The 23,853-nt window shown below is 43.4% G+C and overlaps 1 protein-coding gene across 1 annotated transcript; it reads right to left on the bottom strand.

Moving 5' to 3' along the window:
- Positions 1–2,905: 2,905 nt before the first annotated feature.
- psmd3 (proteasome 26S subunit, non-ATPase 3) lies at positions 2,906–23,817 on the bottom strand. Its single transcript, XM_055656986.1, has 12 exons — positions 23,422–23,817; positions 18,971–19,161; positions 17,486–17,623; positions 14,943–15,079; positions 12,950–13,140; positions 12,084–12,187; positions 11,799–11,913; positions 9,201–9,320; positions 6,270–6,373; positions 5,279–5,434; positions 4,645–4,695; positions 2,906–3,268 (listed from the first exon to the last, which is right to left on the bottom strand). The coding sequence occupies exons 1-12, from the start codon at positions 23,612–23,614 to the stop codon at positions 3,191–3,193; spliced, it is 1,578 nt and encodes a 525-aa protein (XP_055512961.1). The 5' UTR covers positions 23,615–23,817; the 3' UTR covers positions 2,906–3,190.
- Between the last annotated feature and the right edge of the window lie 36 nt (positions 23,818–23,853).

Genomic DNA, 23,853 nt, shown 5'->3' with positions numbered 1-23,853 from the left:
GAACTCATGTCATCAAAGGGGATATCATTGTTAGATATTGTGATGTGTTTCCTTTATAGGCTCATGACTAGCCCTGTCCCCACATTACTCATCCAAAACCCAGACGGTCCATTTTATCTCAAAACTGCAGATGCTGGAAATCTGAAGTAAAAAATGCCCCGAAAATGCTGGAAATACTCAGTTCAGGACATGTCTGTGGGAAGAGAAACATGAATGGGAGACTCTTCGTTAGAGCTGGGAAGGAGAGCAAATAATCTTGGTTAAGCTGCAGTGAGATGGAGGCATGAGGAACTGCAGATGCTGGAAGAACACAAAATGCTCGAGTAACTCAGCGGGCCAGGCAGCATCTCTGGAGGAAATGTCTGAATTAGTGTCTCGACCTGAAACCTCGCTACCCATGTTTTCTAGAGATGCTGCCTGACCCACTGAGAAAGTCCAGCACTTTGTGTTCTCAGCTGCAATGATTTATTGATTGCTGTCAGGACTTGTAACTGAGTCATAGGAGAGGTTGGGCAGGCCAGGAGTTTATTCCTTCGTTCCGTGGGTGTAAGGGATCTTACAGAGGTGTATAAAATCATGAGGGGCATAGATAAAGTGAACGAACACAGTCTTTTTCCTTGGGTTGGAAATAAGATCTAGAGGACATTGGTTTGAAATGGGTGTGGGGGGGGGGGGGGGGGGGGGGAGATTTAATAGGAACCTGAGGGGCAACATTTACACAAAAGTTGTATATATATGGAATCAGCTGCCAGAGGAAGTGGTTGAGGAGTACAATTAGCAACATTTAAAATACATTTGGACAGATACACGAACAAGATAGGTTTAGAGTCACGGACAGGCAAATGAGAATAGCGTGGATGGGCATCTTGGTTGGCATGGGCCGAAGTGCCTGTTTCCCTGTTCTATGACTAATTGCTTTGACCCAAGTATCAACTCCAGCCGAGATAAATCTACTGAAAGCAGAACGGGGACTGAAGCAGGAGCTTGCCTGGCTTGCTGAGCTCGGTGTGCAGCTTCTATCTTCTCTAAGCTGTCGTAGAAGGCAAGGGTTTAACTTTTCCAGTGTCCCCAGTGAATACAAATGCAGAAGGTTGGTTTATTGAAAAGCAACGTGAACTTACTGCATCATTTTCAGTTGCTAACATGGACCATTAAAGTTAACCCTGAAGTGGCAAACTTTGACAGTAATTCCAAATACTTGTCATTGCCGAGTGGCAGAAACACTTTTCTTCTTCACGCTCCAAAAGATAACTGTATAATAGAAAATGTAAATAAGGTAGGCCGTCAAAACATTTCCCCCAGGGTGGAAGTGTCAAAGACTAGAGGGCATGGGTTTAAGATGCGAGGGGCAAAGATTAAGTGAGATGTGCAGGACAACTTTTACATTACAGGCAGTGGTGGATGCTTGAAGATAGCCACAAATAGCTGGAGTAAAGGGCCTGTCCCACGAGCATGCGATCTGCATGTGGCAAGCACGACTAAACCGGAAGCGGGGGCCGCGCGGAGGTCGAGTGAGTGACGTGAAGTTCGAGCAAAGTCCGCGGGAAGTTCGTGCGTGCGTACGGTGTCGTGACGCTGCGCACGCCCGTCGAGGCAGTGCGTATGGCGTCGAGGCGGCTGCGGGCTGGCAGGAATTTTTGAACACGGTCAGTTTTTCGGAGCCCCGTGCGATGTCGGGACCAGCTCCACACAACTCCATATGGCTCCGGCGATTGAAGTGGGACCGGCCCCGCGAGGCCGTAAGGCTGAAGCGACCACGTTAGGTCGCGCTTGTCGCATGGAGTCGCATGCTCGTGGGACAGGCCCTTAACTCAGCAGGTCAGGCATCTCCGGAGAAAACGAATAGGTGACGTTTCGGATTGAGACTCTTCTTCAGCCTCTGCTGGAACTGGCTGCCAGGGGTGGTGGTAGAGGCAGATACGATAGTGGCATTTAAGCGATTTAGATACGCACGTGACTATGGGGGAAATGGAGGGATATGGATTATGTGCAGGCAGATAAGATTAGTTTATCTTGGTGTTGTATTCAGTACAGGTACTATGGGCCAAAGGTCCTGTTTGTGCACTGTACCTGTCTATGTTCTAAAATAGTAAAATCTGAATTTTTACTACTCACTTAAAGAATGTAGGTGGAGTTTGCAGAACAAGCATTTATCACTAATTGAACTAGATTGTTTGCTCACCCCATTCATAGGACAAAAGGTCAGCCTCACTGTCGAGAACCTGGATTCTCACACAACCCAAAACAGGCAAGATCATAAGATTTTAGAAACAAGGAACTGCAGATGCTGGTTTATACCCAAGATAGACACAAAGTGCTGGAGCAACTCAAGCTGGAGAATAAGGATGGGTGATGTTTTGGGTCGGGGACCCTGATCAGACTTAAAATGTAGGGGGCGGGGGCGGGGACGGGGCTAGAAAAGACCAGGACAATCAGTGCCGGCCGCAAATAACCCTCGTTGCCTATTTCCTTCGCTCCATAGATGTTGCTGCACCCGCTGAGTTTCTCCAGCCTTTTAGTCTACCTTTGATTTTCCAGCATCTGCAGTTCCTTCTTAAACCTAATAACCCTGGTAAGCCCATTGTTGGCTCGGGAAGGTGTGATCTCAAGTAGATTTCAGTAGATTCAGGTAATCCTTCCTTAAAAGGTGCAAGTGAATCAGGAGGAATTTAATTCTCAAATCAGACAATTTCATGGTCACAATTACAGATCCTCATTTATTAATTCCAGGTTTATTTAATTAAAGGTCATTAAAAAGTGTTCTAGTTGCAGTGGCGAGCTTTGAACACGCATTTGGACCAACAGTTCAGGCATCTAGATTAATTTGTCAACTGAGAACAACCAGGAACTCACTTTTTTTGTAGTTTTGGTAGTTTTCACAAGTTAAAAAAAAAAACCCCATAGGTTTGTGATATTACTTTTATTGACCATAAATTTATCATGTAATTGTTTACAAGGTATAAAGGGACAAAGGTAGATATTCCTAGGGAAACAACCGTGAATGAAGAGAAATAAAAGCAGGTAAATATAAGTAAAACCTGGACAGAGTATAAACACTCTCAACCTCAAACATGCTGACAGACTTGAGTCTATTAAAGGGCTTCCACCGTATTTTAATGTCACGATTCTGGTTTTATTTATCTCTACTATTTGTAGTTTTTCAAATGCCTCAGAATTAACGTCCGACGCATCATGGGAATCCATCATCATCATCCTCTGCCATCTCTTTAGCAAATTCTAGATCTTGCTGTTCTCGCTCTCGCCGCTCCTGAAAGACATTAAAGAAATACATGCCTTGTATACGCATAAATTCATTCAATAGGTTCATCTTTATATAGTGCAATAGTCCTGTACAATTGCTATGCAACTAGTTTCCACTAGTGGGAGAGTCTAGGGCCAGAGGTCATAGCCTCAGTATTAAAGGATATTCCTTTAGCGAGGAGATGAGGAGGAACTTCTTTAGTCAGAGGGTGGTGAATCTGTGGAATGTATTGACACAGAAGGCTGTGGAGACCGTCAATGGATATTTTTACGGCAGAGTTAGATAGATTCTTGATCAGTACGGGTGTCAGGGGTTATGGGGAGAAGGCCAGCGAATTAGGTTAGAGGGATAGATCAGCCATGATTGCATGGCGGAGAAGACTTGATGGGCCGAATGGCCTAATTCTGTTCCTATCATTCATGAACTAAGGTAACTTTTTCATACTAAGGGTGGTGGGTATATGGAATAATCTGTCAGAGGAGGTAGTTGAGGCAGGGACTATTGCAACGTTTAAGAAACAATTATAGACAGGTACATGGATAGGATATTGGCCAAATGCAGGCAGGTGGGACCAGGGTATATGGGACACGTTGGTCTGTGTGGGCGATTTGGGCTGAAGGGCCTGTTTCCACACTGTATGACTCTCTATGATTATAGTTTACAACTTTTTAAAAGTGTGATAACAAGAGTTAAGTGCATGCATATAACTGATAGAGCGAAGGCAAGGCAAATAGGAAGCTTGGATGAAGAGAGAAATTGAGGCAGTGGACAGTTAAAAGGAGGCATGGGACAGGCATCGGCAGCTGGGATCAAGTGTATCCGGAGAGGAGTTTCAGGAACTGAGGGGCCTACTGAAGGAGGAACTCAGGAGTATTTTGCCAGGTCTTGTGTGCCTGAACTGTCGGGAGAGGTCGGGCAAGCCAGGACAGTATTCCTTGACATGTAGGAGGCTGAAGGGTGATGTGAGGTGTTTAAGATCATGAGAGGAATAGATAGAGTGAATGCAGTCTTTTAACCAGAGTATTGGAATCAAGAACCAGAGGACGTAGGTTTAAGGCGAGACACGTCGTACAGACACATCTGCACTTTAGTCTGTTTGAACTGTTTTGACTATTTTACTGTTGTAATGTTCTTTTTACAAATCATGTTCTCAGAGTATCTAAATCTAAATTTTATTAGTTATTTAAGTTATGACATCGGATGGAAGCTGCATACCAAATCTCGTTGCACTTATGTACAATGACAATAAAATATATTATTATTATTATTATCGGAACCCGAGTTGCAACCTTTTCCACAGATGATCTATTATCTCATCTCCCACTTAAGTTTCAAACACCTTCCCCATAATGAGGTGATATTTTCTTCAATTAATTCCTCACCTCTGCTGATTCCAGGTCTTTGTTGTATGACTTGGGTGGGAATCGCATTGCCTGTAGATCAAAAGAGAATAGTTGAGATTTCTAAACGTTGAAAATAATAGGTTTGAAATTATATATTGCCTTTATATTCTGATGCGATGGGAGTGCTATGGGCAACATCCAGTGGCCTCAAGAGGCAAAGGAAGCATCATACTTTGACCTCCACCCAGACCTGCTGCTCTCTGTCAGAGGTGCCTCTAGCTCTCTAATAGCTGAGTCTAGAAAATACATCCGAGTTTGAAGAAGGGTCTTGACCCAAAACGTCACCCATTCTTTCTCTCCAGAGATGCTGCATGTCCCACTGAGTTACTCCAGCTTTTTGTGTTTATCCTCTATAAACTGCATCGTTTGGATGCTTTTCCACAATGCACTTTGATTCCCTTGTCAATATGCACTTAGATATATACACGTGCTTGTATAACTTGTGGTTGAAGGAATATACCAGATAATGCACTGTTTTTGCAATTATAGAGCTAATCAGAGAGAATGAGCTGATGAAATTGATTTTAATCTTAAACTGATTTCCACCCTCCCCCTCATCTGAAAAACTCAATTCATGAAAAAAAAAAAATAGATGTTGAGATTTCTGTCGTACTTTGACAGACATGTTGTGGATATCCAGACAGAAGGAGATTCTCTGGTGGAAGGCCAGCTGAGGTTCCCTTGTGCCATAAATATCGATGGTTTCTTTGGATTGTACGTATCCTCTCTCGTGGTTAATACTGGCCTCGATCACTCCGTCACGAATGGCCTGGTTAAAAAGGAAAAAAAAACATTCATTTTTCTTGTCTCTTTTACTTCTAAAAACGCTGCCTCTTTGTTGCAATAGTTACGAGTGCCAGCAGTATCTTTCTTAAGATGCCACTGTAGGTGAGGGAGTGACTGGGTAATAAAGCATTGCTCACACAAGGTCTTCAACTAAGCACGATCCCAACTGGATCGATGGTCAGCTTTCCAACAGACATCACCAGATACTAATGGATAGATTCCACCAGATACCAGACATCACCTCTCACTGTCCCTCCCTCCCACCCTAGTCCTCTTGCTAATTTCACCGTCTATATTCCTTCGTAATCACCTTGTCCGCAGCCAACAACAGACCATTGTGGGCTCCACCTTTCTGGTCATTGATGCGGGCCCTGCATTGTTCTGGACCGTCCCATGCCTCTAGTTTCTCCATCCCTGACTCAGTCTGATAAAGTCTCGACCCGAAACACCACCTATCCTTTTTCTCCGGAGGCTGCATGATCCGTCGAGTTACTCCAGCATTTTATGTTTATCTTCCAGGCATCAGCGGATATGAATGGACAGATATCACTAGATACCAGACACTAATGGGTAGATTCCACCAGATTTCCAGGTATTACCAGGTATGAATGTATTCCTTCATTCTTTCTCTCCGGAGATGCCGCCTGTCCCACTGAGTTACTCCAGCATCTTGTGTCTATCTTGAGTTTAAACCACCATCTGCAGTTCCTTCATACAAACCAGGTATGAATGGACAGATATCACAGATACTAATGGACACCGGTCACCCCAGAATTATTTTCTTCCTATTTTTGTTACTTCTACCCTGTTCAAATTACCTTGGCAACGATAAACTCAGCATCCTCAGGGCTGTCCAGCTGGAGCTTCTGTGCTATGTCGTTGAGGGAGATGCGGGAATAAGATAAACTAATCATCCTTACACCTGTAGGGAGGGAAAAAGAAAGCTTGGCCAAGATTCAAATATTTTTTCATCTATTACATATTTCAGGGCTTTAAAAAAAAAAAAAAAAAAAAAAAAAGAAACTGGCATTAAAGTGAGGGAGACAGACTTGTGGATGAATCTTTGCAGCAGAGTGTCTTTGAAATTAGTTTGGTGAGTAGATGCTCCATTCCAAGTGTCCTTCTACACCCTGGATCGACTCTCCGATCTACTGTTTTCCCTCTCCAAGTTTTCCTCTTCTTAACCTGGCTTTTCCAATGCATGCCAACCCTTTTTCTTTTAATTGGATACTTTAAAGCAATAGGAGCAGCACGATGGCGCAGCGGTAGAGTTGCTGCCTTACACGCCGGTGACCCGGGTTCTGTCTGTCTGCAGGGTGTTTGTACGTTCTCCCCGTGACCTGCGTGGGCTTTCTCCGGTTTACACCCACAGTTCGGAGATCATGTTGTATAAGACGTTGGTGAAGCCGCATTTAGAGTATTGTGTTCAGTTCTGGGCACCATGTTATAGGAAAGATGTTGGCAAGCTGGAAAGGGTAGAGAAGATTTACAAGGATGTTGCCAGGGCTAGAGGGTCTGTGCTATAGGCAGAGGTTGAGTAGGCTGGGACTCTATTCATTGGAACGCAGGAGGATGAGGGGTGATGTTATTGAGGTGTATAAAATCATGAGAGGAATAGATCGGGAAGATGTGCATAGTTTCTTGCCCAGAGTAGGTGAATCGAGGACCAGAGGACATAGGTTTAAGGTGAAGGGGAAAAGATTGAATAGAATCTGAGGGGTAACTTTTTCACACAAAGGTTGGTGGGTGTATGGAACAAGCTTCCAAAGGTTGGTGGGTGCAGCAGTATGGAACAAACTCTCCAGAGGAGGTTGTTGAGGCTAGGACTATCCCAATGATTAAGAAGCCATAATAGACAGCACAGGACAGGTTTGGAGGGATATGGACCAATCGCAGGCAGGTGGGACTAATGTAGATGTAACTGTTGGCTGGTGTGGGCAGTTGAGCCGCAAGGATGTTTCCACACTGTATCACTCTATGACTCCAAAGACGTACAGGTTTGTTGGTCAATTGGATTGGTAAAATTGTAACTTGTCCCTAGTGTGTGTGTAGGATAGTGTTAGTGTGCTGGGATGGCTGGTCGGCATGGACTCGGTGGGTCGAAGGGCCTATATCCGCGCTGTATCTCTAAACTAAACTTTAAACAAAGCAATGCCTATCCTTCTTCACATTTCTAGGAAATCTGATTCTGTCTTTACGTCACGGGGAAAGTGAAAACATAACTAAACTAAATGAAAATCAAATGTTCTGCAACCGGGACAATAGCCCCATGAGTCACTGTGACACTGGCAAGAGCAGAAGATTGATTTGCTCCCCTTCGCACCTGCAGTTACTCACCATTACAAGTAGAGAACAGAAATCAAATGGCAAATCAACTTGTAAGAACAAAAAAAAGCAAAGGCAGACACTAAGTTGATATGACAGAATTAAAAAGAAAATGAATAGAGCAGAAGCTTGAGACTCAATTACCATCCACAAGCATTATATAAAAAAACTTCTCTTTCTTGTGAAATTATACCTTGCGTCATTATAAAAGCCGCTTAATGCTTTGATGTTGCATGATAAAATGCTGTTTGAGTGAAAGGTTTTGATAAAATTGAAATATTGACTCCAACAAACCATTCGTTGTAAAGCAAAGTAGAGGAGGGGCTGTTTTCTTTCACTAGGTCATTTCAAAACTGATGGTACCATAATCAACACCTTCAACTCTGCTCCGAAAATGCATTTACTGAAATAAACCTCCCATTTCTCACACCTTCAAATTGGCGATATAACACCCACAAAGCAGAGGGCCGCACAGTGGCGCAGCGGTAGAGTTGCTGCCTTACGGAGACAGAGACCTAGGGTTCGATCGTGACTATGGGTGCGGTCTGTAAGGAGTTTGTTCGTTCTCCTGTGACCGCGCTGGTTTTCTCCGATGCTCCGTTTTTTCCTCCACACTCCAAAGATGTACAGGTTTGTACGTTAATTGACTTCGGTAAAATTGTAAATTGTCCCTAGTGTGTAGGATAGTGTTAGAATACGGGGTGATCGCTGGTCGGCATGGCCTTGGTGGGCCGAAGGGCTTGGTTATGTGCTGTATCTCTAAAGTCTAAAGCAGCTGTGCTGTGGTCTCATGTGCACCAGGGTCTGGGTTTGTACCAAAGATTGACACAAAATGCTGGAAAAATTCAGCGGGGCAGGCAGCTTCTCCGGATAAAAGGAATGGGCAACGTTTCAGTTCGAGACCCTTCTTCAGGTTTGTATGACTAGTAATATTACGTAGAAGGACCAAGTGGGCAGTAATATTTGTATTATGTCACAGGTGGACTTTCCAGGATCAGGGTTACATTACACCTGGACAGGCAGAAATCTGGAATACCGGCTAATTTTCCCGTTCCCTTCACAGGGTCATCGGGAGTCAACCATAGATTCTCATCTATAACTTTGGCTAAAAAATCAGCATGGACTGACCATGTTATACATAATGGATAAATACATAATTTATACATATTGGACAGCACCACTTTATATAAAACCTGAACTCAAGTGAGGAACACTTAAGACATGACGGTCTTCAGTGTGGCCTTGATTCCCAGCAGTTCAGGATCAGCAGAAAAATGAGTCCATTGTAAAATGACCTAACTTGGGACAAAGTTTGACTTAGTTGATCATGACGGGCTGCTCTTAGGACTTGGTGCTGAATAAACTGACCTAGGAGTGGCACAAGAGAAGCTGCAGCAGGTAAACATTTGAACGAGAACACCGACCTGTTTTGATCACGTTGTGCCGCAGGCGGATGATCAGCGTGTAGGTGCCGTCAGTCTGAAACTTCTCTCCAAACTGCTCCAAAACCTGGTTGAACTTTGCCAAGTTGCCAGTGCGCACGGCTGGAGGGGAAGAGGGGGTGGGGGCAGAGGACAGAAGAGTGAAACTTATTACTGAGGACACTTGCAAAGGCAATCAATAAAGGGTTTTTTTCCACAGTGCGTTTTGTTTAACTGAAAAATAGCCAAACTCAACGAACAGATCTGGTGCTTGTAGAGGTGTAAGGTGAGGGGGGGGGGGGGGGGGGGGGAGGAGTCTAACACTGCAGCATAATGAGCAGCAACCTATTTTACCGATACAATGGTGAGCAACAAATAACAATCTTAATTAGGTCCAGATTAAAACAAATTAAAATTATTGGCAGTGCCTGCAATCACATAATTCAGTTACTTGAGTTTCCAAGATCGAAACTTTGGAACACGTTAAATTTGCTTTTGAGACCTACTGCTACTTGTAAAAGGCAAATTAAAACTTCTTTGGCATGTCCCCAGCTTGTTGTTTGTTGGGATTACTGCTGAGTGCCACTGAGCCTCAGTGTTAACAATGCAAAGTTTAAATCCGTGTTATATATCTGCACAACATACATGTCAAGCAGTGGAAGGCACTGAGTGTTGGTCATCTGATGTAGAATTTATTATCTGTTAAGTTAGCAGTACTAAAAGGCCTATTTCCAACAGTGCACATTGCATTGTACTCCAGATCCATCTTTGTGATATCCTGGCCAAACATACAAGGAGTTCATTTCATCGATCAGACTATTCTCTCACAGTCTCCAGTCTAAGGGTTCTCAAGCTTTAGGGCTTGAAGTGATGGACCTCTAGAGCAGACACTGAAAATGCTGCCAGCTTCTCTGTGCACACAACGTGCTCCAAACTGCAGACTATTCAGACTAGCAACAATGCCAAATTGATGCAGTGCTCACAAGACATTGCAGAAAACTCTACAGTGCCTACGAGGATCAAAGGAACACCAAAAGTGGCTGAGAGCTTGATTATCGATAGGGTTGAGAGCTACTTCAGGAATAAAGGGCTCCATTTTATCTGGACCACTGCCTCAATTCAAATAGATTTCAATTCCCTCCAGATGGGTAGGTGCCTACTCTAACTATTCAATGTTGTTGATTATCCGCACTGTCCTGGTACACCAGTCATTGAAGGTAGGCATGCAGGTGCAGCAGGCAGTAAAGAAAGCGAATGGTATGTTGGCTTTCATAGCAAGAGGATTTGAGTATAGGAGCAGGGACGTTCTACTGCAGTTGTACAGGGTCTTAGGGATCACACCTGAGTATTGCGTACTTCTGAGGAAGGACATTAATAGAGGGAGTGCAGGTTCACCAGACTGATTCCTGGGATGTCAGGACTGTCTTATCAACTTGGTTTATACTCTCTAGAATTTAGGAGATTGCGAGGGGATCTTATAGAAAAGTACAAAATTCTTAAGGGGTTCCTGCAGGAAGATTGTTCCCGATGTTGGGGAAGTCCAGGACAAGGGGTCACAGCCTATCCTTTCGAGATGAGGAGAACTATTCACAGAGAGTGGTGAATCTCTGGAACTCTCTGCCACAGAGGGTAGTTGAGGCCAGTTCATTGGCTATATTTAAGAGGGAGTTAGATGTGGCCCTTGTGGCCAAGGGGATCAGAGGGTATGGAGAGAAGGCAGGTACGGGATACTGAGTTGGATGATCAGCCATGATCATATTGAATGGCGGTGCAGGCTCGAAGGGCCGAATGGCCTACTCCTGCCCTAACTATGTTTCTATGTCCTAGCTCCCCATTATACTATCTTGCCTCCCTCTCACCGACCATCTGCCCAACAAACCCCCATACACGATCCCATCCACAACTCACTTCCTCACCTCTGCGAAATAGCAGGAGACCAAGCATCCCCACTTGGCATTGTCTTTCCAGTATGGCAAGGCACAAATTGTTGCAGGAAAATTTTAGTGGGCCTCTGTCTGAGCTTTCTTGTTCGAAACCACTGACTTTTCAAATCAGTGGGTTTAAGACAAGGAAAAGCCACAGTTCTTTCAATAGTCAAATTCTCTGTTGCTAGTCATGCACAGAGGTGGAAATAAACTTCAGTCCATACTTCAGTCCACAGGTCCAAATCAATATAATCTTGTAAGTTAAACAAGTTAAATGTTAACACGAACTGGAACTGTTTTACATGACACAGCAACTATTTATGAAGGCAACAAAGATAAACAGAAAAAAATCTGGTAGTCGCTAATTTAACACTTAATTCCACATCATTGTTTTGTGAATTAACCACTGTTATCTGGAATAACTTGGCCTTCATACAGTGCACTGTGGTTAGGATTGGTTTGAGATGGGGTTGTGGCAGTGGAATGGTGTAAAACAATTCACTCCAGCTTGCTGACTTGCTTTGCACAAAGGTGACATGTAATGAAGAAAAGACATACCGCACCAGCCTCTAGTTCATGACAATGTTTTAGGGCGACTGGTTTCCAAGGGGGGAAAAAAAAATCTGAAATCTGCTTTGAATCGTAAAATGTTTGCGTTTGCGTTTGCAGTCCATACCCTGAGTCAGCAGGAAGTATGGCATCAGGGACCTCTTGAGAGACGGTTGTCGGAACTGCAGCCTGTCCGGGATCTCACCCAAAAGTAACTCCACAACAATCAGCAACTTATGAACCTGGTAATGAAATACACATTCCTCACAACATTATTTCTGTCATGACATTTACGGAGCCACTTCATTAGTTAAGATTAACAGTATTTAAGGGAAACGCATATAATACTTAAAAATGATAGTAATGTAAAAAAAATCAGACAAGGCTATAGAAACAGAAAAGCTTAACTCACTGTCTGTTTGAAGCCAACTGCAGTGTGCTGCGGTGCCTTTCGTAGAGCATTGGTCAGTGTTCTCCTTGCCTCCGAATATTCCAACTGAATTGCTTTAATACGACCTGAAAGCAATAAATGTGATACCTTCTGAAAACAAAATTCGCAACTATACCTTGAAATATCAATACTATTCAAATCAGCATGTGCTAACTCAGCATCGCCAGCATTTTAAAGCAACAAGTAACTAATTAAAAAAGACACAAAGTGCTGGAGTAACTCAGGCAGCGTCTCTGGAGAATGTGGATATGTAATGTTTCGGGTTGGGACCAGAAATGTCACCTACCTACATTCTCTAGAGATCCAATTATACTTTATTGTCACATGCATCTGGGTACAGTGAAATGCTTTGCTTTGCACACAACCCGGTAAAATCATTTAGTAGACCTTACCTAGATAGTACATAAGCTCTGCCACGTTTACTTCACAATATACGGAGTTACTCCAGCACTTAAAAAAATCTTTTTTTTTAAACCTGCATCTGCAGTTGCTTGTTTCTTCAAGTAACTAATTAACTTACTAATTTAATTTGTTGGATCTGCCAACATCTTTGTCACAGTGTAACGCACAAAACTGCTGCAGGATTATTCACCCGCAATGCGCTCTTGGATAACCGGGTAAATTGAAGTTTTTATTGGTAGTGTTTCAAAGACCATGAGTCATACACAAAAAGGAAAAGGGTTATCTGTGCTGTGTCGTGACTGGGAATTTAATGAACCAGCTCTTCACAATACCAGTTCTCTCTCCCGTCTTTACAATGGTTTTATTTTATCGAGTCATAGCTGTTCAGAATGTACGTCACACTGAAAGATTGGACTGAGTCTCACCAGTGTAATAAAGGTATCTCGCCCACTCGTTGTTATTAGCTTGTTCCGGGAAAATGGATTTAGAGACGAGCTTCTCAGCTTGATCGTACAGATTGTACACCAGGTAGTTTCTCAGCAACAGGTTCAGCAAAGTGGCTTGTCCGTCATGATCATGGCGTAGGGTGGCTGTCCTCAAACGTGAGTGCAGGAAGCTGAAAAACAGGCAGGTTACTTGCAAGTTTACAAAATCACATTGAAGGCCACAGTAAAGATGCTTGCCTCCCTATCTATCACAGCAACTTTTAGCATTTTCTTGTCCTTTTTAACCTTCCTCAGAAGGCACCAATTTATACTAACATTAGCATCCATTGTTACCATTGACTTCCAAAATATAAGAGTCGTAGAGCATGGGAACAGATCCCTCGGCCCAACTTCCTCCTGTTGACCAAGATGCCCCGTCTACACTAGGCCCATATCTCTCTAAACCTTTCCTATCCATGTATCTGACCAAACGTCTTTTAAATCTTGTAGTGACTGTTTTAACTACCTCGTCTGGCATATTCCATATTCCCACCACCCTGTGTTTACAAAAGATGTCTCTCAGGTTCTTATTAGATCTCCCCCCTCCCCACCTCCACTCACCTTAAACCTATGTTCTCTGGTTCTTGAATCCCCTACTCTGGTAAAAGACTGCATCTACCATATCTATTCCCCTCATGATATTATACATCCTCTGGCGCTCCAAGGGATAAAGTCCTAGCCTGGTCCAACCTCTCTCGATAGCTCAGGCCCTCAAGTCCTGGCAACATCAAAGGTTGACAGAAATAGCGAGTCAAAGATTTAATCCATCATTGCGATATCATGGGTTACAGACTTCTGCTAGTTTAATTATTGGGGAGATATGAAGATATAGAATACAATTACACGTCTTGATTGTTAATGTCTTGTCTGTTAATGTCTCAGGGGCTGAGAGATACAAGATGTGCGAATATTAATGGAAGTGTTTGAGAGAGTGAAACAAAAACATTGCACTGATTTGTGAACCTATAATAATTGGCTCCAATGTACAATCAGTGGTAGAAGCATGGGAGTGGAATATCAGAAGTATACTTCTCACAAAATGGCTCTTGCATCTTGAAATGCATACTGTCCAAAGGCTACAAAAGTCAAATCAATTATTTAACAGGCTCCTAGAATTCTGTAACGGAGGCCAATTTTGACGGTAATCCAATTTAATTATTCTAAAGCATTTTAGTCTGTAAATACTTTTACAATAATCTGTATTTGCAGCCTCAATGCATGTCACACTTTTGGCGCCCATCTTCCTCGGCCAAATCGCATTCTAGTGTTTCAGGATATTTGGTTTAATTCAGATTAAGTTTTTCAAAATCCCACAATTAATCCAACACCAGGCCAGTCCATCTTTGCAACACTGCCAATACATTTACATAGGGTGATAATATTTGGAAAACATCATGCTTCAGAATCATTGATCTTCATGAGTTCTAATTAAAAGATGGTTATTGTGAGGTTCAATGGGTCAAATGGCAGTTCACAACCATACAGCAGACACCATTTTAGAGTATGATGGTCCAATCTTTATTTCTTTATCTGTGACTTGAGCTCAGCTGTAGCATTCCCAGTGCCACAGATGGCTGTGGAGGCCAAGCCATTAGGTATTTTAAAGGCATAGATTGACAGATTCCTGATTAAATGTCAGGGTTAAGGGAAGCATGTAAGAGAATGTGGCTAAGAGGAAAAGATAGATCAGCCACGATTGAATGGCATTGAATGGCACTTGATGGTCCGGAAAGTCTAATTTTGCGCCTATAACCTATGAACTTATGAGTACCAGATCAGCAAACACAGCACACGTACAAATGCATTCTGTTCATGGAATGATCTAAATGTTTCTATCCCCAAAACATCCTTGCGTCATTATAATATTCTGAACTGTAATTTCAGCAAATCTTTACTTTTGCTCAGGGATCCTAAGTGAAAAAATATCCCTCACCTTCTTACTGCATCAAGTTTGTTTAGAAATTCATAGACACGAGCATGGTAGTAATAGCATTTTGCTGCAACCAAGTCAAGAGCGCGGCGGTTCAGAGCTGCAATCTTTTGCATCAGATCATCAGAGGATTTCTGTGCCTGCAATAGAAACACAAAATGCCAACTTCCATTGTTACTCCAGCCTTCCAGTATCACCAGTGTGAGGGTGAACAATCAAGTCATGAGAATCCACAACCAAGATGGATTTCCTGGTTGAAATCGGTGATGTTTCGGGCATGAAGAAAGATCCCGTCCCAAAACTTCACCTATTCATGTTGTTCAGAGGTGTTGCATAATCCTCTTAGTTACCTCAGCACTTAGTGTCTATTCTTGTAAACAATCATCCGCAGTTCCTTGTTTCTACATTTCCTAGCTGAAGTTGACTGAGAATTCTGGAATTTCCAATCTCTGTTACTTATGCATCTCTAGATTTCAACTTTTGCGGTGCTTTCTGTCGCCTGAACTAATGACGTTTCACACAGGTTCAATGTTAATTTTTAACCTAGCTCATTGCAAGCATTGGCAACTGTCATGTTACACGCTGAGTTACAACTATATTTTGCACTTTAATTTTCTCTACACGCATCCCATTGTACCTGTGTACGTATGGCGGCAAGGTGATAATATCTTACACTTGCACCTAGCAATGTCAACATTGTTATAATACCAGCACACTTAACAGGAGAATTTTCCATCAAAATTAGGGTTAGGTTTATTCCTGTCACAAGTACCAAAAAATGGGTGCTATCCGATCAGATCAGATAGTGTCAGGGCTCGAAATTAATGGTTGCCCGGGTGTCAATGGCAACCTAAAGTCCCGCCGGGCAACCTAAAAGCAGTGCCATTTTGTCTGGCTTGGCAAGCACCTAGGACACCTATTGTTCAACTGTGAGCGGGCCCCCCCTCTCTCTCTCTCCCTCTCTGTCCGCCAACCGTATCCGGGCCGCCGGTTCCCCGCTCTCCACCTGCTCCTCATCCACCGGCACGGCCAGCCACCTTGCACATGTGCACTGCCACGGCCTGCACATCCTCCCCCTGCACATGCGCACAACCTCGGCCAGCACATGATCGGCTGTGGTTGTGCGCATGTGCCGCCCTGCACATGCGCATTGCCATGGCAACTGGTCAGCGCCGGGCACTTTCTCCCTCCCTTTGCATTGTGGGAGATCTGGCCCCCATTGCTGTGGGACGGGAAAAAGAAAGGAAGAAGCTGAGACAGTAGGCTGTGGGAGAGCTGGGAATGGGAGGGGAAGGAGGGAGAAAGCAAGGACTACCTGAAATTGGAGAAGCCAATGTTCATACTGCTGGGATGTAAACTACTCAAGCAAAATATGAGGTGCTGTTCCTCCAATTTGCGGTGGGCCTCACTCTAGCCATGGAAGAGGACCAGGACAGAAAGGTCAGATTTGGAATGGGAGGGGGAGTTGAAGTGCTGAGCCACTGGGAGATCAGGTTGGTTATTGCGAACTGAGTGGAGGTGTTGTGCGAAGCGATCGCCAAGCCTGTGCTTGGTCTCACCGAGGTTGATCTTACGCTGAATAATCCAACTACATTTTTGTTTGGAAGTGGAAAGAAATAACAGAATTTGCATTCATTGCAATGTGAAAAAAGAGAGAGATGAGATACTGTATTGTAATTTTGCTGCATGTCATTGTGGTATATATCATGTCTTGATTGGTGAATATGTTTAGTTTGTGACTTTATTTGAAGCAGAAATAATATGTGAATGCTTCATTGACCATAATTCCGAATGGTAACTACGCACTTTGCCCGAGCACATTATCGCACGTCATGCAAACTGTCTTAAATGACCACCGAAACTGTCATTTGGCAACCTAAAAAGCTGCCTAGGTTGCCCGGCTGGAAACAGAGAAAAAAAGTTAAGTGAGAGCCCTGAGTGTACAGGTATCTGGTAGCAGGCATGCAACAACATGTCTTCCTCATGGAGCTGACCAAGTATAATTAAGACCTCAAAGTTGGGAAGTTTGGACAGGGAGAAGATGCTGATATTAGTTTGCTTATCGTAATTGTGGATTTAGATGATCTTCCAGAGACAACATCGGTGGTATTTTTACAGAGCCTGGAAGTCCCTGTTGTATAAAGTCCGGTCTTAGAAGCTTACAGAAGGGCAGAGATCGCTAATGCTTGGTACACCATGAGACAGTGGCCTGCCCAACATATGTTCCTCAATCAATGCGAAAAAACGCACTGTCCAGTTGTTCACTGCATTGATGTTTTAGAGGTGGTCACGCACTAAATGCCTTTCACATTTTCCGACACAGAAAAGGTGCATTTCGAATGCAATTGCTATGACGACACGTGGCAAATCTGGAGGATGTGAAAAATGCCAGATAAACAAAAGTGCTTTCTTTTTTTTTTAAAGTAATAAAAAAAAATTATTAAATGTAAGTGTTTTATATGTAGATAACACTTAATTTACTGCTTTTGTGAAGGTTTACAGCTGAAATGTTTCTATTAAGCATCTTTCCAATTGAATCCACTTACATCAGTGTATCTTTTGTTGTTTGTCAAGTAAATGACGAGTAAAAGCTGCAGATAAGCCTCTGCCTCAGGCAGCAGAGGTATTGAGGCTGCCTTTCCAGTTCGAGGACGAAACTGCACATCTCCTTCGGTGTCCATCGGCTGAAATGGAACAATATTTAAAAACATTCAGCACAGCTATTTTAATTTAGTTGAATCACATAGATTATATAACTCTCAAAAAACTCCTCTAGTTCTAAGGTAATGTGCAGGACTGCTTTTCTCGCATCTATACCAAAAGGACATGTAGGCAAACCCAACAACCTGCAACTTATCACTATCATGTGAGGACAATCTACCAGAGAACAATCCACAATGGTTGGAAAGGGCAAAATAATTCAGAAAATGTACTTGCTTTCAGGTTTAGAAACATATAAAAAAAGGTGCAGGAGGAGGCCATTTGGCCCTTCGAGCCAGCACCGTCATTCATTGTGATCATGGTTGATCAGCCCCAATCAATAACCCGTGCCTGCCTTCTCCCCTTATCCCTTGATTCCACTAGCCCCTAGAGCTCTATCTAACTCTCTCTTAAATCCATCCAGTGATTTGGCCTCCACTGCCCTCTGTGGCAAGGAATTCCACAAATTCACAACTCTCTGGGTGAAAACGTTTTTTCTCACCTCAGTCTTAAATGGCCTCCCCTTTATTCTAAGACCTTGGCCACTGGTTCTGGACTCGCCCAACATTGGGAACATTTTTCCTGCATCTAGCTTGTCCAGTCCTTTTATAATTTTATATGTTTCTATAAGATACCCCCTCATCCTTCTAAACTCCAGTGAATGCATGCCTAGTCTTTTCAATCTTTCCTCATATGACAGTCCCGCCATACCAAGGATCAATCTCGTGAACCTACGCTGCACTGCCTCAATCACAAGGATGTCCTTCCTCAAATGAGGAGACCAAAACTGTACACAATAACCCAGATGTGGTCTTACCAGAGCTCTATACAACTGCAGAAGAACCTCTTTACTCCTATACTGAAATCTTCTTTTATTCAATAAATTGATTAGTTAATCCATGTCGAATATTTAAAAAGCTCAATCCTAAAGTTGTTTCATTCATTTATATTAAACTCAGTATTCTGAAATCACATTTTAGCTTGAGCTAAGTTACTGTAATGCCTACAGCCATGAATAGCAGAATAAGCTCAATGGGCACAAGGGTTTAATACTGAATCTATTTCAGATATTCTTACAACTGGTTTAAGAAGTGTATAAATTTGCCTTAAAAATCTCTCCTATTAGAAGTCTGAAGAAGGGTCTCGACCCAAAAACATCACCTATTCCTTCGCTCCATAGATGCTGCCTCGCCTGCTGAGTTTCTCCAGCATTTTTGTCTACCTCAGATATTCTTACAACTGGATCTCTGATTAAGTTTCTCATTCAACCGAATATTTTCCTTGGATTCACATGAATTCGGTCTAATATAATATTTATTATCCACACTAACCTCCTCGAGGAAAGCCAGCAGGAGATCTCGCGTCGAAGTGCTGGACACAAAGAAGCCATTGATGGCCTTGTAAAGGACGGTGGGGTTCAATTTGCGGCAGGTTGAAGGAAGTGTACGGAGGACCCGCAGCACAAAGCGTGGCTCTTTACTGGACACGGCTTTCTCAATCTGCTTCACGTGCTCTCTGATATCTGAAAAAGGAAATGGTCTTAAGATGATCAAAGTTAAACCACCGAGAATGATATCAGTTCTCTACCATTTTATTGTGTGACATCTCTAACATTTTTGAGAACATCTCACGCACTCTGTGTACATCTCAGGACAGAACCGTACAAAAATGTCAAATCTCGTAATAATTTGTTTACCTATCTGTTATGCTGCTGCAAGAATTACATGGTTCCGTTTTGAGACATATGGCAATAAAACACTTTTGACTCTTGGACTTCAAGTGTAAAACATCACGTGTAAAAAAAACACATCAAGAGCAATGTCATAAACTATTCAGTATGTGGCATCGTAGCATACAAGACACCCAAAAGACACCCACTGCAAGTCTCTCTCCATCTCCACTCCTGCAAATGTGGACTTTGCCCTGGAGCGCATTTTCAAAATCACTGCCTCATCCAGAGGTCATTATTCTCTGGAGTTCTTCACTTTCCTTTACTCTTTAATAATTTCGAACAACTCTAACCGATTACACCCCTAGTAAGATAATCAGTTTAATAGGAGAGATTTGTAATGCAAATTCATACACTTTTTAATCTTCCCTTGTAATAAAAGAGGTTACAGTTGTTCATTGCGACCGGAGCACCAAGGTAAATTCCTTGTATGTGTACATACTTGGCCAATAAACTTATTCATTCAGAAACCTAATTTAGGAATAAAAATTACACAAACCAATCTGGAGGCAGATCAAAAGCCTGAAACCTGGAATGGCCATGTATGCTTTGTGTAAGAGAGGGAGAGAACTACGGAGGCACTCTTCACAAAATATGCAATAAATACTAACAGAAACAAGAACGAAGAGGCTCATTTATGGAGCAGAGTTATTGCCAGTAAGGTGTGCAATTTTTGCTTTTCCTACGTTACTCCACAGAAGGTGGCAACAAGCTGCCTTCTTGAATCATTGTAGTCCGCACGGTGAACAGATTATCACGGTACTTACTGGGAGGGTTTAAGTCTTCTAGTATTTAGAATCCAGCCTAACCACTTATACAGGTATTTGAATTCCAAAACATATAACCATATAACAATTACAGCACGAAGCAGGCCATCTCGGCCCTTCTAGTCCGTGCCGAACACTTACTCTCACCTAGTCTCATCTACCCGCACTCAGACCATAACCATCCATTCCTTTCCCGTCCATATACCTATCCAATTTATTTTTAAATGATAAAAACGAACCTGCCTTCACCACTTCCACTGGAAGCTCATTCCACACAGCTACCACTCTCTGAGTAAAGAAGTTCCCCCTCATGTTGCCCCTAAACCTTTGTCCCTTAATTCTCAAGTCATGTCCTCTTGTTTGAATCTTCCCTACTCTCAATGGAAAAAGCTTATCCACGTCAACTCTGTCTATCCCTCTCATAATTTTAAAGACCTCTATCAAGTCCCCCCCCCCCCCTCAACCTGCTGCACTCCAAAGAATAAAGACCTATCTTGTTCAACCTTTCTCTGTAACTTTAGGTGTTGAAACCCACGCAACATTCTAGTAAATCTCCTCTGTACTCTCACTATTTTGTTGACATCTTTCCTGTAATTTGACGACCAGAATTGTACACCATCCCTAGCATTCAGGACCTTTGTTTTCCAAAATTCACAGGAAATTAAATGTCACTGCCTTATGATTTCACCGTCATTGCTCTGTGCCGAAGATCAGCCTCGGGTGTAAAATCCTTTGTGCCCTTGCACCTCCCCAAACCCTGTAATTGCTTCCAACTATTGGACCATCTCCAGTAACCAACCCATTTCTTCCTGAAAAACAACAAAGTGCTAATGCAGGAAATCTGAAATAAAAATGGAAAATACTGAAGCATCGAGCAGCTTCGAAGGACAGAAGCAGAATAAACATTTCAGATTGATAAACTTTAAATTTGCAGAGAACAGCGAGTGAGAACATAGAGAATGCATGTGACAGGGTGGAGACTGAATGACACAAGTCATGGTGATGCCAGATATGAGTCCGTGGAGACGTTGTATTCCTCTTTCTTCCTAATCTGGCCTCTCAAGCCATGCCCTTTTTCAGTACTGCTGTCTGTGCATTTAACAACCTGACCTAACTTTAGGACCCTCCCTCAATCCCCCTTTCCCCCACCTTACATCTCTGCTTCTAAAAATCCTTAGAACACAGCATGATGATGAAGGTTTCAATCAATCTTCTTAATATCTCCATTATTAAATCAGGTGAACATTCTCTTATTTGATTATGGATTGCAAGTACTGGAATCTTGTTCTCATATATAAATTGTATATATGTATTTTGATGATCATTTCCTCCACACCAAAGAGTTTTTATTCAACTAATTAGTCAGTGTAGTTTATTGTCACGTGTACTGAGACACAATGAAAAGCTTTCGCTGCGTGCTATTTGGTTGCTTGCTAAATAGTAAGTTAAATTAGGGGAAGTAATAGAAAAATATTTTGAAATAGGATCTACCACTCACATCTGAAAGGAAATGATATAATTTGGATGGATAACTCATTTACCTTCACTCACTAACACATGGCAATACAAGCAGCAACATCAAATCCCAAGGATGAAATTTTAAAATCATTATATTCACCACTATACAAAAATCACAGAGAGTTGTCAAATGGGCAAGGCCATAGGATTTGTTGCAAAAATGATTACTTTCATTTTGTTCAACTTTCACTTTTTGGTCAAGAAACAATCCAATAAACAACAAGCATAACACAAAGGTCTGGAGGAACTCAGCAGTTCCAGCTTCAGTCTGACCCAAAGATCTGACCAAAGTGCTCTAAGATCTTTGGTCTGACCAGCTGAGTTCCTCCAGAACTAACATAGAAACATAGAAACATAGAAAATAGGTGCAGGAGTAGGCCATTCGGCCCTTCGAGCCTGCACCGCCATTCAATATGATCATGGCTGATCATCCAACTCAGTATCCTGTACCTGCCTTCTCTCCAACTATGTGTACCAAATGCTGGATTAACTCATCGGGTCATGCAGCATCTCTGGAGGTGTGGATTCCTATATATTGGCGAGACCAAGCAGGGACTGGGCGATCGTTTCGCTGAACACATTCGCTCAGTCTGCCTTGGCCTACGCAATCTCTCAGTTGCTAAGCATTTTAACTCGCCTTCCCATTCTGACCTAGGCCTCCTCCATTCTCAGTGAGACCAAATGCAAATTGGAGGGGCAGCACCTCATATTTCACTTGGGTAGCTTTTACAACCCAGTGGTATGAGGGCTGACTACTCTAATTTCAAGGAATCCATGCATTCCCTCATTCCACCGCTCCCTTGTCATCATACTTGTTTCACTGTTGTCCTGTTGAGTTTCACTGGCTGTATAACTCGTTATCACCTACCGTACAGCCAACAATAGACCATTATGTCCATTTATTTATCCTAAGTATCGTCTACATCTCTCATTCCCCTGACTCTGTCTGGAGAAGGGTCTCAACCCAAAACATCGCCATTTCTCCAAGTATGCTGCCTGACCCGCTGAGTTAAGCCAGCTTTTTGTGTCAATCTTCCCTTCTTCAGACTATATTTAAGGACTATAGACTCTTGTTGTGTATAAAATCATGAGAGAAATAGATCGGGCAGACGCACAGAGTCTCTTGCCCAAAGTAGCGGAATCGAGGTCGCGAGGACATAGGTTTCGGCCCTTTAAGCCTGCACTGCCATTCAATGTGATCTTGGCTGATCATCCACAATCAGTACCTCTTTCCTGCCTTCTCCTCATATGCCCTGACTCCGCTATTTTTAAGAGCCCTATCGAGCTCTCTCTTAAAAGCATCCAGAGAACCTGCCTCCACTGCCCTCTGAGGCAGATAATTAAATAGGAATCTGAGGGGTAACGTTTTCACTCAAAGAGTGGTGGGTGTATGGAACAAGCTGCCGGGGGGGGAAGGTAGTTGAGGCTGGGACTATCACAACGTTTAAGAAACATTGAGAAGGGTACAGGTTTAGAGGGATATGGAGCAATTTCGTTGTCTAATGCATTTCGTTGTCTCTGTACTGTACACTGACAATGACAATTAAATTGAATCTGAATCTGAAATGCAGGCAGGTGGGACTAGTGTAGATGGGACATGTTGGTCGGTGTGGATGAGTTGGGGAGAAGGGCCTGTTTCCACGCTGTACGACCCTATCTTGGGTGTAAACCAGACTTTATTGCCCCGGGGTCGGTCCATGTACTGCCCGCCCGCCCGCCCAGCCATGAGCCACACTCGGCCCGTCTACCCCCAGCGTTACTAACCCACCCTCCAGCGTGAGCAGGTCCAGCTCCTTCTGGCTCTTCTCCACGGGCTCGGCCGGCTCGCTGTCGGGCTCGGCGGACACGTCCTTCATCTCCACGTCGGGGGCCGGGGCTCCGCCGGCGGCCTTGGCCTTCTCCTTCTCCTTCTCCAGCGCCGCCGCCTCCTTGGGCTTGTGCTTCCCCGTCGTGTCCTTCATGGGGACGGTGTGTGTGGGTGGGGGTGGGAGAGAGGCCTGGTTCGGGCTGCCGGCTCGGCTCACACCGCCGCGATGACTGGGCACAAACCCAGCGACTAGACCAGCGCCCTCACGGCCGCGATGACTGAGCACAAACCCGGGCACAGACAGACGGACCAGACCAGACCTGACCCGACTAGGCCGCACTGCACGCCAGGCGCCGTCAGCGTCTCCTCCACCGCAGCCCCCGTAATCGAGCG

Source organism: Leucoraja erinacea, chromosome 27 (genome assembly GCF_028641065.1).
Source record: "Leucoraja erinacea ecotype New England chromosome 27, Leri_hhj_1, whole genome shotgun sequence".
Lineage (NCBI taxonomy): Eukaryota > Metazoa > Chordata > Chondrichthyes > Rajiformes > Rajidae > Leucoraja > Leucoraja erinaceus.
The sequence above is the reverse complement of the archived record's forward strand: the minus strand, read 5'-3'. Positions and strand labels throughout refer to the sequence as shown.